The sequence below is a fragment of the Oenanthe melanoleuca genome, chromosome 3, assembly GCF_029582105.1.
Source record: "Oenanthe melanoleuca isolate GR-GAL-2019-014 chromosome 3, OMel1.0, whole genome shotgun sequence".
NCBI classification, from domain to species: domain Eukaryota; kingdom Metazoa; phylum Chordata; class Aves; order Passeriformes; family Muscicapidae; genus Oenanthe; species Oenanthe melanoleuca.
Window position 1 is genome coordinate 102,651,046 of NC_079336.1, and position 18,722 is coordinate 102,669,767.

General features: G+C 37.5%; 1 protein-coding gene across 8 annotated transcripts in view; it reads left to right on the forward strand.

The window, feature by feature from the left end:
• SLX4IP (SLX4 interacting protein) overlaps nt 1-18,722 on the forward strand; it is an 87,229-nt gene that overhangs the window by 42,265 nt on the left and 26,242 nt on the right. For all 8 annotated transcript variants that reach the window (XM_056486363.1, XM_056486362.1, XM_056486365.1 and 5 more), the window contains 2 exons: nt 12,275-12,352; nt 14,238-14,326. In XM_056486363.1, coding sequence (XP_056342338.1) covers nt 12,275-12,352; nt 14,238-14,326 — 167 coding nt within the window. The remainder of the gene's footprint in view (nt 1-12,274; nt 12,353-14,237; nt 14,327-18,722) is intronic.

Consider the following 18,722-nt stretch of genomic DNA (forward strand, 5'->3'; position numbering starts at 1 on the left):
TTTCCCTGGGATTCTGTGTATTTTTTTAATATATTTTTAACTTTCTTCTCTCATGAAATGAGGCTTACTGTGATCATGTTTCCTGAGTCCATCTTTTCACCCAGTTGCTTTTTTGCAAATGTGGCTGTACTTTATTAACAGGTAGAAGTCTTAGACTTGAAATTCTCAGACATTAACTTCTGATAAGCTTACTAAAATAAGAAACTGGAAGAGGTACAAGAGCTGTTATGAGTAGTTCAGCCTTACAAAGATCTGGAGTCAAAGTTCATGTCTTATTTAGTATAAAGAAAAACGCATAAGATGCAATTTCATAAGAAAATACATTTCTTTTGCTTATGAAACGATTTTTTGGCTCCTGCAAGCACACAAAAAATATACAATAAATCATGATGGTAAATATTCCAAACTCTTTTGGCCTTGCATTTTAATTTGAACATTATGGTGTTTTTAAAGGAAACACCCTTTTCAGACTGCCCCAGTTTGCTTTAGGAGTGTTTGCTGTTTCTGTAGGACATGAATTGTGTGAAATGCTTGTGGGGTATGTCCCACATTATAATCCTGTAACAGCAAAACTGATTTATTCCCAGCTGTTAACTCATGCTCCTTTGCTGTGAAATTTTGGTTTGGTTTGAACTAGAATCTTTTCACTTGCCTTGCTTAAACAGCAACTCTACAGCACTTTGATGGGTGCAGCTAGAGGGAGAATAAGCTGCCATAGGGGTCTGAGGAGGAGTCTTTCCAGTGAACTTTGATATTTGGAACTGCACATTGTAATATCTGTCTCTTAAAAGAACTACATTGCAGCTTCCCTACAATGGACTCATTTATGATTTGTGGCCAAGTCCTGCAGATCTGTGTGAACTTTAAACTTACATTCATCTGTCTGTGACAACACAGCTCCCTGAAGTATGCAGTAACTTATGCAATAACTTATGAAAAATGTTTTGATTAGTATCTTGTACTTAATATTTCCTGGTTTTGTTTTAGATTACTGCCCCCCCCCCCATTTTTTACAACCAGATAATGGAGAATAAGGGCGTCTTTTTTTCACCAAAGCATTTTTCTTCTAGAAGAACAAGGTTATATATCTGAACTTTTTTTTATGTCATTTTTTTCTTTTCTCAGGATAATGGATATTTGACAAGAAGAAAAGAAATATCCATACTTACACGCTCTTTGGGTGTTTTTTGAGATTTATTTTCTATCTTACTTTAGATTGTAATACAATAGAATTGGGAAAAATGCCAAGAAGGGCAACAGAGTTGATCTAAAATGAAATGCAATACAGGGAATAGTTAAGTGTGCCTGGACTCTTCAGCCTGGAAAGTATATAAATTATGGGGAATACAATCAGGATCTATGAAATAATTTCTTGTCTCATTCTCTTCCAGTTTGAGAACAAGGATGTATCAAATGGAGGGATTGGAAATGCTGTGGTAGTTAGGAGAACTGTGGAATTCTCTGCCAAAGGATAATAGGTATGATAAAAGCTTGTGCTGCATCCACAGCAACATGGGAGAGTATTCCAGGAAGTGGAGGCAGAATCTCCTGTGGTGCACTAAGGGCCTGAGTTGAGAGGGCTTGGAGCCTGGCAGAGCATCAGGGAAGCAACCATGTGTACTTGGCTCTTGTATTTAGTGTCCCCTTGTAGGCATTTTACAGCCAAGGTGTTTGGCTTTAGGGACCTTTGGTCTTCCCCTGTGTGGCCTTTCTTGCCATTCTGCTCCTCTGGAACTGAGACCCCATTGAGTCAGAGTCAGTGGGTGTCAGAGACTGACTGTGAGGAAGTTCTGCACTGTCTGGACTGAAGCATCTGCCTCTGGAAGGATCTTCTGCTGTGACACTGATACTGGCAGAGGCCTCAGCAATGGCTGCCCCTGTCTTAACATGGGATACCTGCAGCTGCAGCACCAGCTGGGTTGAATGTGTTCTCCCTGTTTTACTTCTTCCCTGGTGGCTGCTCCCCATGAAATTATTTGTGGTCTTAGGTAAGAAATGAAACCTTGTACTTACTTTGAAGATATCCTTATTTTGAAGATGTCCTTATTAAATTGTTTTATATAGATAGTATTGGATTGAAAAAAATAACTGGACAGTTGTTTGGTACGGTGTATTTTTGTGTAAAGGAAGAATTTGGTGTTGGTTTTGAAAACAGTCTTGACCTTTAGCCTTAAAATACTCTCTCCCTTAATGCATTGTATTGCTTTCTCTTGCTTTCATCTATTTCCATTTTTTTGTTTATCTCTTTTTCCCATATGACTTTTTTTCATTATATAAAAAGAAAAAATAGTATGACAATGACTCTTAGTTGTCTCTGAGAAAAAAAAAGCGTTTGCATGCACAAACAGCTACTGTCTTACATATCTATGTGAGCTATAAAGGTCTTTCTTTATCATCCAAATATTTCTGCAGAGTGATTTTGTTGTTAGTACTTCAGTTTATGCAATCACACATACATTTATGCAAATTTAAAGTTTATCTTTGGAGTTTTCTTTCTATAGTTAAGCAAAAAAATCAGCATCCATTAATCATGTGTCTTTACAAAGTGGTGTGGTGTGTCTCAGTTTCTCAAAGTTGGCTGGAAGTTAATAGGTAATTTATCTCTATCAGTTAAAAATGAAGTTTAGGGTACTAGTTTGATGCAGGTGTTTCAAGTTAGGCAAGATTAACCCCACCTTTAATTTCTGATTTGATACTCACCTGAGAATATCAAAGTGACTCTCATCTAGGCCAGGGAACATACCTTTGGAAAGAGCCCTTGGCATGCTTGTTCCAAGTGGGAATTCAGCATTTTTGGAGGGCACATGAAGCGAATTTGAAAATCTGTCTCTAAGCACTATTCCTTATTGACTGCCTTACTCTTCTTTGCAACATCTTTTCCTCTTGGAGGTGCTCTTCATGTGTGCTCTCTGTTTTACAGCTCCCCCAGTCCCTTGGAACCAGCAATACAGAGGATGGATTCTCAGTGTCCAGCTCATGGACCTGTTTTAGCACTAGGCACAGCTGGAAGAGGTGGCAGATAGGTTTGGGGTTTTTTTTTGAGTGCTTGCTGTTTTGGTTGAAATATTTTGATTCTAAAAATTAATAGGTTTAATAGCTTCTTTTGCCTTTAGTTCAACCATACATTAAATGAGACTAAAAGAAAAGGATTCTTACTTTGAAATTATTGAGTTCCTTTAAAAAAATGCTCTTTATTAAATATTTCTAAAGACAGCAATATTGTTTTGGTTAAAATGTAAGCAAGAAAGAATAGGGATTTGAACTAAAACCTAAAAGAAAAGTGATTTCCCTAGAAATGTCCAGAGGAATTTACTTAATTGCAACCAGAAGTTTGACCTGGAAGTGTAACGCTTTGACCTTCTAGCTGTCTGGCTTCCTAAATGTGTTGTTTTGCTCTCTTTAAACTGTGAGAAAATCTCTTTTATACATCCTTAACCCCTGCCTTCCCTAAAAGTCTCAGTAAAAGTCTGCAAACAATCACCAGCAAAAGAAAAATCATCATGATACTTTAAGAAAAAAAAAAAAAGGATCGTTGCAACTATGTCTTGAGCATTGAAGTCCTTTTTATTTTCATTTTAACTGGAAGTAATTGGGGGTATAATTTCACTGTTAAATATGAATAGGAATTTCTTTTAAACTTTCCATGCTACCATATTACAAAATAATATTCTGCTTTGTTCTTAAGTTTCATTATCATATGACCAAGGTAGAAATTACAGCTTTTAAAATTGCAAACATTTTTGTGGGTTTATTCATATTTGGAAAATTTTTATAAGTCTTTATGGGAATCTGTCCAGATAGAGATGGAGGGCCAATTCCTGAAAAACATTATGCCTCTTTTTTCTATGTTAGTGGTTTAGTGAGAGCAATTCTGGGTGTTTGATTCACCACAGAGTACCAGGTATGTTGTGGTTATTACACACAAAGTGTTTCTGTGGACTACAAAGGCACAGTGGCAGACCACAAACAAAACTAACCCAACAAAGCTTTGCAGGGCCCGTGCCTTAATCTGGTAAAAAAAAAGAGATAATGAAATAAAAATTTAGTAATGTAGCAAATCATAACACTTCTACTTGAAAAGGGGAGGAAAAACGTTCAGTGTAATCTTGTCTGTGTTGTGGACTTAGAACTTGATGTACCATCAACTTCAGACAGACCAGAGATATTCTAATGCACAGTAAATTACACATATTCAGGGAGAATCATTTCATATTCACTGTAAAAAGCCATGTTTAAATGCCAAAACTTGCTTTAGAAAGAGCAGAATTTATGACAGTTTTTTTTATTTTTTTACTGAGTATCTTTCTCTTATTCCTTTAATTAAGATATTTAGTTTGGTGGGGGTTTTTCAATGTGCACATGTATGGGTCATAGAGTACGGGCAATGTCTTTTGTCTGCTGTTTTCTTGCCATGGCAAAAGACAGGATTGTGGAGTTTGGTCTTTTGCATGAAAGTCCTTAAATTTGCTATTTAGTTTTGAGGAAGGGAATGTTCTGTGTACTTTTTTTTTGCACTTGGCATCTGTTAAGCTGCTGTCAGTAATGGAGGCTGCTGAGCTGTGCTGTTCAGGTGGTCCCTTATAACACCATGTTCTTGAGTGATCTAAAATGAATGATTTCATAAAAACCATTTTGCAGTCTCTCCAGCTCTTTGCACCAGAGCCAGAGCTGAGCTGGTGGCAGTGGGCAGATGATCACAATCATGGTTGTTCTTGGTCTTTTTTGGTGGTATCCTCTTTGCATCAGAGCTTGTGAGAGCTGAAGGACATAGAGACTTATTTGGAAATAGAGCCTTTCAGCAGCTGACTTAATTAGGGTCTGCTTGCCAGCATTTAAAAAAAGAAAATACAGAAGGCTCTATTGTGGTACTTTCCACCTATTTGCTATGCCCCTGAATTTCCTTCTATTCTGAGTTGTTGCAAGTCTAACAAAAGTCTGTTGTGTGAAAAGGCAAAAACCTGTAAACCTTTGGCACTACTTGCTTTATGCAGACAACAGCATGTAACTGCAGGTTCAAGTCCACACATGTCTCTTAGAGCTCATGTTCTTTTGAAGTGTCCTCTAGATGTTAGGGTAGAAAAGGAGTTATGACCATCAACATCCACCTCTTAGCTCCACTGGGATATCCTAACAGGAATCCTCAGAAAGAAATTAAATAATATTTTTTTTGCTGTATATCAAGATCACCTTTGAAGAAGCTATGTTTTCTTGTTTAAGGCACTTTAAAAAAGTTCTGCTGAATATACCTGCTCCTGGTTGCTCTTTCCCTCTCATTCTGTCCCATCATGTCTCCAGTGGCAGTGTTGGGCTTTTTCACCAAGCCCAGAGGTGTTGTAGCCCTGTTATACAATATATTCCTGACATTTTTAGTGACCCTTGCCTAGAGACCTTGTTATTGGTGGAAGATTAAAGTCTTGGCAGCTGTGGGAGATTTAGAGTTAAAACCTTTCCTCCTGGGGGTAAAGGTTTTGCAGAAGTTATTTCCTATTGCCAGGAAAAAAAGAAAAAAAAAAAAAAAAAAAAGAGCCTGGAGACCTGTGAAAGGTTTGATTGACTTTATTTGAAAATCTTTCAGCATCACAATATTGGCACCAGTGATTTTGCTGTTCTAATGAACAGTAATGGGAACCAGTCATGTCTGATAAATTCCAAGACACTCATTTCCACATTTTGGTTGAGTTTTTGTGCTTGAAGAAACTCTGTTTTATAGAGATTCTTCACTCCTAAAATACAAAATTTTCCATTTCAAGTACTTCATGGCATCAAAATTTTCCTGTAGCTCATGGATTTCTTCAAGGAAAAACCACAGAGACAGGCCGAAAGGACATCTTTTGTGAACGAGGCATGTGCTGTATTATGCATTCCCTAGTGCACTGTGAGTCAAACTTGGATCCATGTGGTCATGGGCTGAAATTTCTCTTTTTTATGCTATGGAGAAGAGACTCTTGTTTCCCTATAACAATTATGGGGTGGATTGAATGTTCCAGCTGTAGATAAGAGCAGAGGCATTGGTGTTAAAGTAAGCAAATGTTGAAATTGCTGTGATCCCCTAAGTTTGAATAGTGGGAAGACCTCTGCTGCTCCCCAGGGAAGAAGAAGAAAATCCTCTGTTTTAAAAGATAAAGTGAGCTTTTATTTGAACTGTTATAATCTTTAAAGGGTGTCCCATAAGTTGATATGGTCCTCAATAATGGTTATGAGAAAACTGTTAGTTGAGGAAGAGTTTTAACATAGTGATCACATCTCCATTTTCCCAGGTGGCTGATTCACTGTGACATCAAGGCCAGGAGAAAAGTGTTTCTTGTGGAGAAATCTCCACAGGCTGAAAAGGGAAGTCTCCTCTCCCAAGTGAAATTAGTGAAAGACTCCCAAATTAGTGAAAGACTATTTTAAAGATGGTAAACTGAGTTATTTTCTGAACGTTTTCAATGTAAAAGAAGTGTGTAGGGGAAGGAAAAGTAGTCTAAAGTTTTATTATTTTTTTTCTTATAGTTTCTAGTAATAAAGTTTCTCTTTGCAACACTTAAAGTTGAGCCTATTTTGCCTTCTTCCTGATCCTGTCTCACAACAGGAAAATTTCAAATTGGCGAACCAAAACCATTACAGTGTATCACAGTGTCTGTATCTCATTTGAGCCAGAATCTGCCTTCCTTTTATTACTGTGAGGAGTTCAGTGATGTGAATGATTGGTCCATTTGTTTAGAGCTGTATCTGGCCAGTTTGTGGGATGTGCACTCTTCCTGATGTGCAAAAGTGGCACTGGACAGTTTAACTGAGCTCCATCACAGTACAGACACTTGGGAGATACTTTGGCTTCTCCTGGGCTGCTGACTTGTCAGACAGTGTTTACCACAGGGTTTGTTTTCCAGGTCTCTCTGCCTTTTGGCTGGTAGCAACAAATGCCTTTCTCAGCCTTTCTCTTGGTTGCTCATTCCAGTGGTTAAAGAAGTCCAGACACGTGGCTTTCTCTGGGATACAGTTTAGATGTTCAAAACAGGGAGCATTCCTAAACAGGTTTCAGTTCGTGCCCATCACGAGCAATTCATAATGTGGCTATTGAGTCTGAGATCAACAAAAGGGTGAAATGAAATCTTGTGTCCTGTTAGAAAACAGTTGTCTGTGGTAAAGGTGCATTGACCATCAAATCTATTGCTCTACATTTATCTGCTTGAATGCCTTGGCAGGTGCTGCTGGCTGTTACTGCTCATACATTATGAATGGATATGGATTTTCCAGGAATGGATCAACCTTCCTCTCCATCCTTAAGTATTAGTGAGGGGAAGATGGTCTTTTTCCTTCAGAGCTGGTGTGTTCCCAGGACCTCCATCAGAGGCATTAATCATCTTGCAGCCAGATGGTCTCAGATGTGCTTTTCTTCATTCTTTCCTCCAGAGCAGCACTGACAGCCAGCCTAAGAAATGCCTTATCCTGGATCCAGTTTGTCCAGGATAGTTCTGATTTTCAGTGAATTCCACACCTCTCCTGCTAGAGGAGAGCCCTCCAACCCTGCTGTAGGATTTTACAAAATGGCTCAGTCCAGTTTTGCAGTTTGTGGCTCATGCTCTGAATGGTTTAGACAGTGGGCTGTGTCTAGACTATCCAGGTTCTGATAGCAGGGAGGATTCTTCCAGGCCTATCCCTTCCTCTCTTGATCACACTCCTTGAGAGGTTAATGTTTTTCTTCCAGTCAGGGACCCCGTTCCCAGATAAGAACTAAATCTTGTCCCCAGTCCTCGGTGGGAAGGATTTCTCACCTATTTGTGTTGGCAACTGGCCTGTGTTCAGAAAATTTAGCAGATAGAAGTGCAGCAGTAATGCTAAAAACCAGTGAAAGAGTAAGGTGAAAATAAAAATCAGCAATCTGGTTTTGTCTGTAAATTTGTCAGCAATTGAGTTTAAGCTACTGTAAGGCACCCTGGAAAAAGACAAAGGCAAATTCCATCCCTGAATTTATTTGCAAGTACAAGAGTTGGCAAGGTCAACTGCAGCAATGCCCACCCAATGCTACACTCAAGTATTTTTTTGTCCATTCTTCAAGTATATCAACTTAATGGCCTGAATGCTTTTCCTTGGGTATTAAACTTACTTTTAAAAAACTTATGGGCTTGATGTTATGTTTATCAGTATACATTTTCCTGTGTACTTGCTTATAATAATCAACTTATTTGGACAGAAGGCAAATTGTATGGAAAGAATGGATGCCATCCTGACATGTTTCATTTGTTTTGAAGCCCATTCTTTGCTGTATAAAACTTTGAACTGGGCAAAGATGCTTCCTGTTTAAAAAATATCAATTCGATTCCAGAAAAGCCTTTGGAAATCTCAGCAGCTTTTTGTATGTGATGTCGTGCATGTGCTGTCCCTATCTTAGACTTGGCTTTAAACTTAAATGTCAATGTTTTATTTGAATCTTTTCTAAATTAGAAATGGCAGCCTAGTCTGTAGCACATGGTATGGAGTTGGACATTTTTGGGAAGGAAAGCTGCACAATTAACAGTAGATTTAGAATGAAATGTTCTTTTTGTTTTGTTTACAAACAATCAAGACTTTTGATTCTGTGGTGAGTAATTTTAAGTGGAGAAATATGAGTGCTGAAAAGCAATGTAATAATGTGTCTGTAGAGTACTTTGAAGATGAAAAGCTTTATATACTGTAAACATTATTACTGGTATAGGCTAATCTGTGTGGAAAAATTAATCAAGCATGAGCTAAGTGTAAATTTTATTTTAATGTACAGTTGAGTGTTTCAGAAAGTCTAATGCACCCATGAATTTACTTCCACATTGCAACATTAGAAATTTATCCTCTTGTATTTCTAATATGTGTGTTGCAATGATTTACTTTATTGTTACTTTCCAAAAGTAGAGTCAGTGATAATCCACAGCAACCTTTGAGAAATGTGAAGTGTCTAAGCTGGGAGGGAAAAAATAGGTATGATATAAAAATACTGCTTGATGAAAATGTTTTGGGGGCAGTTGGCCTTAGGCTTTTGCTGTGGCTTTGGACAGGACTGGAGTGAAGGAGGGAGCCAGGCAGGTGCCAGATTGTGCTGGGGAGTGAACACCTGCCAGGCTGCTCCAGATAACTCAGCAGCTCAGAGGCATTTTCCCAGGCTCCCAGCTGAACGGTCCATAATAGCCGTGGGAGAGGGCTTCCCACTGCTCCACACTGCACCACAGCCTCCTCTTGGCAGCCTTCTGGAAGCTCAAGTCAGCCTGGCTGTGTCTGCTTTGGAAAACAAGTGTTGCTGGATAGTCTTACAGGAGAGTTGGTGTCTGATACTTCCTCTCGGTGTCGTGGGACTCTGAAATACAACGAGCAGGGCAAATTACTGTTCCCTTAAAAGGCAGCACTCACTGGTGCCTATTTCAGCTGAAACTGAAATGTGGCTTTTCTAGAACCACTTCTATGCAGTCTCCTCTTGGGTTTCAGAGTCTGTTTATTTCCTTGGGGTTGATTTGTTTGTTTGGTTTGTTTTTCTTGTTTATTTTGGATCTGATGATTTAGAGTGGCCAGTTTTGAAACAAGAAAAACAAAACTTCAAGTCACTAAATAGAATTTTATTTCTGACTGTGTGCTGGTTATCCACAAAGGGAGCTTTGTCTGTGTTGCATGGTGAAGAGGAAATTGAAGATGGGATTGACTAGGTTTGCTGAGCCCAGGATGTGTGAACTTTCTACATTGCTGGAATAAAAATTGTCTGTAGATTGAGGTTCAAACTTCTGTGTTGTGCTCAAAAGAAGTTAGTGATGGAGCATTTGGTACATATCAGTTGATCTGTTCTTCAATGAGGTCATGAACGGATTTAAACTCATGCTGAGTAACTGTGTAGAAAGTTTAAAAAGCTGTGAGTCACATGGGGTTCTTGGATAAGAAGGTTTTCTTGTGAGTTTTATTTTTAAGTTTATTTTTTCATGAAGCAGAGTAGTTAATTGTGTAATATATTTCCCCAGAAGGAAGCTGAAAGAGGATATCACCATCTTTATAGTTCTGCAGTAACTTTCACAGCTTTAAAACTGGGGGAGTTTTTCAAACTCCAGCTAACTACAGAGTAGATCATATGTCATGTACAAGAGGGTTTCAAAACATTTATTGAATGTAGCTGTATGATACTTTCAAAATGCAGGTATCTTCAATGTAGTACATCTTAATATTTTCTCAGGCATAGCAACAAGTAACAGCAAATATCTGTTCAGGCCTTTTCAACAAAGTAGTAAATAATCATGGAAACTAAAATGATTTTTTAGTGTTAGTCCCTCTGGGCTGAGCTTATTAGCTCAGGTGCAATTCCCTGTGAAGGCTTTTGAAGGCTTTCAGACTTGAGCTGATGCTGCAAAAACAGTTTGTAGAGGTGTCTTGATCTTTTACATAATTATTTATTTTGTCAGATCTGAGGTGTTCTCTTCCACAGAACAGTAGCTGGCTGAATCAAGGGCCTCTAAGGAGAATTTGAAACTTTGTTCAGTCAATCACATGTGATTAAACACTTAACCTCTCAGAGAATACCAGGACAGCAAGAAAAATAAACAGATATAGATGTCACTGATCTAGAAAAAAATTTCAAGAACAAAGCATCCTGCCTTTTCTGTAGGAAAAAAAAAAATTCACACTTTTTCATTTTAGATTCCTTTTAAAAAAACCCCAAAACATGTGGAATATTGCTGACAAATGGAGGTGGAAAGGAAAACTTTTAATATTTACTGTCTGAAGATTTGTTTTCCAAGTTGTACTTTTAGGAATGCTACTTTCTCAGCTTTCCAAGGTCACAGTGGTGTATGTTGTTATCACACTAATCACTTACTTATATACAGGGCAAATTCTTTGATTTGACTAAGCCTACTAACAGTGATAAAGAATTGTAGGTGCCAAAATGGAAATAGCTAAAAGTAATTTTCCTTAATTGTTCTTTTAAGTAAACACTTAATAAAGCTGGTGGATTACATCCAAATTTTTCTCTAGTGCTCATCATTTTTAAGGGATGGTTCAACTTGTCACATCTTGACTTGATCTCTAAAAGGAAGTCAAATTTTGGGTGTCTTCCTGAGGGGAAGGAAAAAAGATGGCTGATAAATTTCAAAGGAATTGATTGTGATTGATAACTGTAGTTCTTAATGAGAGCTGAGGCTCAACAGCACTCCATGGTGAGCTCCAGAAGATCTTGTAGAAAGAGGAGAGTGGGGGACCCTTCAGGAAGATGTGCATTTATGAAAATAAATGGCTTAGAAATAAGGCATGCCTTGGCACTATCTCAGTAGGGACTGAGACTGGAACAAGCAAGCTTTCCTTTTTTTTAAATGTTTAGATTATAAAAACAGCAATATCTCTAACTATTCTAACTTACCTGTGCTAATTGCACCTAGGGTAGCTGACTGTCTTCAAAGCATCAATAATTTAAGTCTTGCAGACCCCATCTAAGTTAGGGGAAATATCACCAACCCTCTTTTACACTTTGATATCCCTGAGGTACTCAGGGAGACTGAGGAGGATGAGTCACAGGTGTCAGTTTTTTGCATTTTCAGTGGGAGTCAGATTGCTAAATACCTTCATGAATAAAGTGCTAGCTGGTTTACCAGGGAATTTAAGTAGAACAGAAGTAAAAGTGATTTCCTTGGTCTAATACTCTCTCAGCCATAAGAGAATATTTTCTGTCCATTTCCTACACTGCTGGTGCACAAGGATTTCTGTCATTCTTGGGAACAGAAACTGAAAAAGCCTCTGGAGGTTACAGGTACCTGCTGAGTCAGCCGGGCTGCTGTACATACTAAAGAGTTCAGTTGTGGGCATTTCTCACCTCATTCAGTGGAACTGTAGAATTAAGCCCTTTCATGTTTGGGTTTCTGTGTAGTTACTTTCTTTTTTTTTTTTTTTTTTTTTTTCTTTCCTACCAGTTCTGTCACCTTCCTCTAGAAGGCAGTTAAATAAATGGGTATCTCTAGTGTTCTTGTAGAATGTGTATGAAAACATGACACCACACTATTAAACAAATGACACCTCTGATCAATTAATTAATTTAATTTCTGTGGTTGGATTCCAGAACCTGGTGGTTATTAATTCGTGTAGATTTTTGCCATGTATCAGACACTAATTTCTTGATACTTCAGGATGAGAATTCAGCAGGTTTTTTTGAAAAATACTCCATTAAAGTTACTTTTTCCTTTGTATTGTTGAGCTGCTGCTTTCTCTCAATCCAGTCTTAGCAGAAGTGCAACACTTTGAGACCAGAATGCCCAAGACACCCTTACACTTAATATTATCCTTTTGTTTTATGTTGCAGCCAACAGTTTGCACATTACTGCCTACTTTATGAAGAGATGGGTTAATCTCCGTTGTGCTCTAGGGAAACATTATCGTGGTAAGAAATCAGTTTCTTACAGAGTTACTTAGAAGAGTAAGAGAGGGAACTTAACTAAGACTTTGTCAGATTTTGGTCTACTTAAATCAAAATTTCTTTCAGAGCTTGGGTTTTGTTTTGGTGGGTTTTTTTGGTTTGTTTTTTTACAAAGAAGATTCCTGAAAACAAAAGAAAAGAAAAGAAGAAAGAGAAGTGTTTCTTGAGATAAGATTTTATTTTTTTTAACTTAATTTTAAATTTGTGTATGTCTTGCCTCAGGGTAATCAGCTAAGCCTCACCAAATTCTGTAACTATGATGAGACTCAGCATTTTCCTGAGTCTCTGCAGGGTGAATCAAGCAGAGTTGCAGCATGAATCACTTCATTATTGCTTGAGTGCCTTGTGACATCAACATGTAGTACAAGTGTATGCAGGAAAGGCTTTCATTAACCTCACAGCTATAAAATCTTGACGTAGGTGATGTCATTGGACTAGGTCTTCTCTTCATGTTTTCTCAAGCCAGGATGCTCTGGAAAGAAGGGAGATCAATCCTCTCCTGCCAACAGCAGTGCAAAGGAGCTGTAATGATCACTGCCCTCTGCACTGACCTCTAGGCATTAAACAACAACAACAAAAAAATCAAAATCCTATAAAATACTGAATAATTGAATGGATATTTTAAAATAATTTGTTTTTATAGGGATTCATGATATTCATAAATGTTTAAATCTGTCTTCAAGTGCCAGCTGGTTGTTTACTAAGTCCATATTGGCTGAAGAGATCAGTGTTGACTTTAAATATTTCATCAAACTTGTCCTTTTAGAATAGAATTTCAGAGTGTCTGCATTGGAATCTCAGCATTGTTTGCTGTCTATTCAATTTGAACTGTTCTAAAGCATCAATAAATATCTAAAGATACCTGCATTTTGCTAACCAGCAGATGAGATTGTTATAAAATGTAACAATAAAAAGATGTTACAGGAAGCAACTTGCCCTACTTTTCAATTCTACAAAAAAAATCTTCTAAATCAACCTCATAGTTTTTTTTCCTGCAAGCCTTGTCTCTTTCTTGTCCCACACAAATAGTGTGTTATGGCTTTGCTGGGAAATATAACAAACTTTAAAAATTATTAATTCTCTTTTTATAAAAACAAAACAAAATCCAGCAGCAAAAAAAAGATCAGAGCTGAAAATATGAAGATACTGATCTGGAAATAATTCCATATGTAAACAAGAAAATATCCAGCTGTGCTCTTCCCATAGCATTGCCAGGTATTGAATAAAGCTTTGTCTCATCTGTTCTAATCTGAGAACCCTTCAATTTTAATCCTTTGTAAACAGAAACTTTGTTGTGTTCATAACAAACCATGTGATCTTGAGTAAAATGTGTAATTCAGTATTAGTTAACCAATTTGTTTAATGACTTCAAAAATCTCTGTAGTCAGAGTGTGAAACACTCTGCCCTGGCCTTATGCTGAGGTTTGATGCCAAGCCCTGATTGAATATTGTTCTGGGCTACAAACCTAATTTACAGCTTTTGTGATGAAAAGACTCATCACCAGAATAGCACAAAAGAAATCCTTGTTATGTGGTTTGTCTGTTGGTTCTGTCTGCTCTTCCCATCCAGGGGTGCAGGTGGACTAATTTGCAGCCATGACTGTCCTCTTGGGAACTCAATTTATTCTACTTATTGATTTTTTGGAATGCTTTATACAAACAAAACAAAAGGAGGAGTGGCACGTTGAAGAGAGTAGGTGAAAAGCTAGAGGGGTGCATGAAATGAGTTAGTGTGCAATTAAAAAAATAAGTAATTTTGTGTAGTAAAATAACATGTATGTTGTTGTTATGAGTGGTTTTGAAAGTGGTTGTGATTTCTGTAATCCTCTTTTCAATTCTTTTCGTGTAGATCTCCGTGTGTTTCCAGAGAAATTTATTGTTTGTGTCAGTAAACTTGACTTTGATCCAAGTGCTTGGACATGTGACAATGATGGATTGGTAGGTACAAAACTGTTCTAAAAATTTTTGGGGGTTTTTAATAGAAATGAGGTGAATGTTTTTATATACAGATGTAGTTATAAAAGTATTTGTTACTGTAATTTTGACACCAGAAAGTCACGTGAAGAGTTGGGCCAAAGTATTCAAAAGAGCATCCTGAAATGAGCCTAAGGCAGGCAAAAATGGGAATTTTGAAAGCTCAGCATTTTCTGAACCTTGTAAGTCTTGAAGAAAAAGACCATGTGTTTAGAAAGCAGGGTATGATTATAGTACATTGATTTAAGAATCTTTCTTTCCTTTGTATTTTGTCCTGGTAACATTTTACTTTTCAAAGCTATAAGGTAGCTGTTTGCAATGTCCACGGGTTTCTTGTATGTTTTCTTAGCACTTGTTCTGCACAGCAACTCAAGCGGATCAGTGCTGGCCCTGCTGGGAAAAAAAATCCCCAAACATTTATGGAGGAAAAGGCACTGGTGTGTGGTTAAATACCATAAGCAATTCTCCTTAAATATTTCATCCTGAAGGCTTCATCAGGGTCAAAGGCTTCTGAATTTTATCCAGCAGTTAAGTGCTGATTGTCTCAGGAGTGCTTGCATGGGCCCAGGTGCTGCTCTGTGGCTCTGAGGGTCACAATTACACCCTGAGGTCTGGGTGGATTTTAGGAGTTGATCTTACATGTATTAAAGTGTATTTGACCTTTGAAAAAATATATTTTCTTTTACTCATTCAACTCCTTTTTTTTTTTTTTTTTTCTTTAATACCAGGCAGGGTGTTCATATTTATAATGCTAAATGCAGATTTTCTTTCGGTTCCTAGCTTGGTCCATGCCCTTAAGTGTCAAAGAATCAAGCAAATGTTTTTTGCCCTCTCAGAATAAAATTATCTCCCTGTTCTAGACGTACTTTGCTCTTTTAAAAATTATTACTTTTTCAGTATTGTCTTGAAAATTACTTAATGCTTGAAGTAGAAAATTCTATCTCTGCATTTTGATTGAGAAATAGTTATGGGCTTTTTTTTTTTCTTGCTTAAGTAACTCTTATGAGATATCCAATTCCCTCATTTGGTATTTTTCATCTTTCCATAAAATAAGAGCTGAGAAGTTTTCCTTAGGTTTTTTTTTTTTTTGTGATTTTGTGTAGGAAGGAGAAGGCAAATTAAAAAATTTGTTGTTAGGGACTTTAGCTTTACTGTTTTGAAATTGAATCTTGTTCTGTGAAAACTCCTTGTTTAAAAGGCAAGTTTAAACACTTTCATGTTTAAAAAGAAAATTATCTCTTAGTGAGCTGATAACCTAATCAATAATAAAGTCTTGGGAGTTTGCTTTGCTTACAGATGCACACAGATGTGTGTGCACAGACCTGGCTGGGATGGTCAGTGTAGTGTGTCGGTAGGAGGGAGTAAGAGAAAGTTATCCCTAAGCATCTTCTCTGATTTGAAGAGCTTGGCAAGATGGGAGCAGGCCCTCAGCAAATGTTTTGGAGCATCTGTTTAATTCTTACTACTCTCACTTAAAGGGTCCACTCCAGTTTGTTTTATTGTTCTGGGATTCCTGCAGCACATTAGGACCAGATTTGTCATATACTCCAGCTGAGTACTTTGCCAAACTGGGGGAGTGTTTGATTGCCACTGAGTTTTTCAAGTTTTTGGCACTCCAGAAGAAAGGCAAAGAATCTGCACTTTGTGTGTGTCTGCTTTTCTCCGTGCAGTTGAGCCATGAGTAGGCTGGAATTGTAAACTCTGCCCTTCAAAAGACCACCCAGAAGACCTTTCTGTTGATACACTCTGCAGATTCTGTCATGGGCTGAAAATGAGGCTGTGTTTTGTTTTCTCCTGTATGTTGTTTGGGTTTGAATAATGCCACAGTGTTGGATGCAAGTTGTTTTAAACCTTTAATCAGCTCACACCCTTGGATTGGAGGGCCTGTATTTGTTTTACAAAAGCAGTTAACTGTACATTAATGGAGACCTTGTCACTTTCCTGTGTGGCTGTGACTGTGACTGACTTAGTCAAGAGTTAGAGATTATGTATTTTTTTAAACTGTTTTTTATGCTGGTTTATGGTCTGGGTCAAGCTTTCATTCCTGAGCTCTTTTAAGACAAATCAGGCTCAGTGTTCCCCTTTCCCATTACTTGGAACAAGTTTTATGTCAGCCTGGTGCACATTTCCTTCACTGACCGCAACTCTCTTCCTTCACCTGTCTCCAGCCCTTTATTCTTTGCCTTTTCCCTGCTTTTTAGGCTGTTCCATGTAGCTCTGAAATAGGCTGTGCTTAAACCACGAGTTTCAAGGGATATAGCCAGCTATGAAATGAAATTTTTATGTCCTGCGCCTTAGGAAAGATTATAATTAGATTACTTTTGAGATATTCACAAGCACAAACCTCAGCATCAGTTGCTGGGAGAACCAATTTTAATCCTTCTGTGATGCCTCTTGTAAGACTAAGGTTAGGGTGAATTAGATAGTCTCTGTCAAATTAGCTTTAAGCATAAACTAATAAAATATTTGAGAGTACCTCTAAGGAGCAGAGATGAAATGAAATAGAAGAAAATCTATCAATATGTAATTTTCTAGGATGTGTTTATAAATGGGTGTGTCTCTGGTTATGTTTAAAACTCAGGCTGCAGGCAGTTTTAAGCATTTTGGAAGAAGGGAAAGGTCTCATAAAGAAACAATATAGCAAGTTATTGAAATTACATAAGCAAATTGGAAGTCTTAAGGAAAAGATAGAAGAATAGGCTGAGTTATTAATGTGAAGTTTAAACATAAAACCATTGTTTCCTGTTTCACCAAACGGTGTTTGTAATCTTGAATAGTTTTATCTTGAAAAAGAAGACAGTTTTGGGAACATGGCAAAAGAGGAAACCCAAGGAAATATATAAGAGCTCTGGAGAGATTAGTCACCTTTGTCAGTGACGACATTTTTTCGATTATTATTATATAGAGAGCTAAAATGGAAAATTGGAAATGGGTTATCTGGAGAAACAGTGGAAATGGAAATGGGTGGAAGGCTTATGAGCATTTGAAAATGTGCAAACAATGGACTATTCATTGATAACCACATGGCTTTATACCAGAATCTATGAGAGGAAGCACTTCTAAGGAAAGCATGAAGGAGGTTAAGCTAAAGATGGCATTAAAGTGGAAATTTGAAATTACTGTTTGAGTAAAATCAGAAAAGAAAGTGGGGAGTAGGAGATCCTGTCTTGATTCAAAAGGTCTCAGGGTTTCCACTGAGCCTTGTTAAGTTACAGAGAATATTATACAAAAATAAAGATTCTTTTCCAGCAGAATATTACTCTTTAGAAACCAAACCAAACAAAAGCAAACAAAAAACTCTCACAGGTACACATGGAGGAAAAAAGTGCTAAAGATGTGCCTAACACTTTTAAAATCCCCAGCAGGGAAAGAAACTATTTAATCTTCTTCATACATGTCTGTTTTATAAATTACATCATTGTAATACTCTTCAGGAGCATTAGAGATTCTCATTCTTAAAACTCTTAAGAGCCTTAGTTACAGGGTTTGCTTGGGTTTTGATTGTGCTGGGAAGAGGCTTCTGGTTCTTTCATGCAAACATGAAACTTAGCTGTAATTAACAGATCTGTCCCATTGGTGTGTGCCCTGCTGGAATAGTGTGTCTGCTAGAATGTGGAATAAAAACTTCAGATAGCAGCAATTTGTAAAGATTAGTACAGGACTTTATGTGGAATTTAGTTATCTTAAATGCTTTAAAGACTTATTGTTAAGTGATATCAGATTGGGTAGGGGAAGAAGGAAATGCTGTGAAAAGGAATTGCACAATTCACACTGTAAGTACAAACCTTGGCATGTGTGTTTATCTGTATGTGTGTATAAAATATTACAGTGAAACTGCTGTGCTGGTGGGCTACTACTGCAAAGGTCACTCTACATCCCCTCTACATCCAGCCACATATTCCTTTCCTTTCTGGTTACAATGGACCAAGTGATTCTGCAGTCGACAATGAATTAGTTCATTGACTTGATCTAGCAGAAAATTATCTATTTGTGAGGTTTCTCTGTTTTTCATTGGAGGATTAGTTTTCCATCATGTCAGTTCACTGAACCAACTCATCCTGTACACACACACTTGCCAATTGTGATGCCAAAAAAATGTTGCAGGAGCACAAAGCCAGGATTTGGATGAATGGAGTCGAAGCAGCTTTAGGTAGCAGCTGAGAGTTACCTGGGTTTGAAAGTAACATCCACAACATGTTAATGCTACATTTCATGTAATCCTTTGTCTTGTTGATGTTTTTTTTATGTCACTATCCTTTTTAAATTTTTATAAAATCTAATTTTCTGGGATTTTAGATAATGTGCTGATTTCTTTTCAGTCATTATAAGGAACAGGAGAAAAACATTAAGCTGTAGTTGG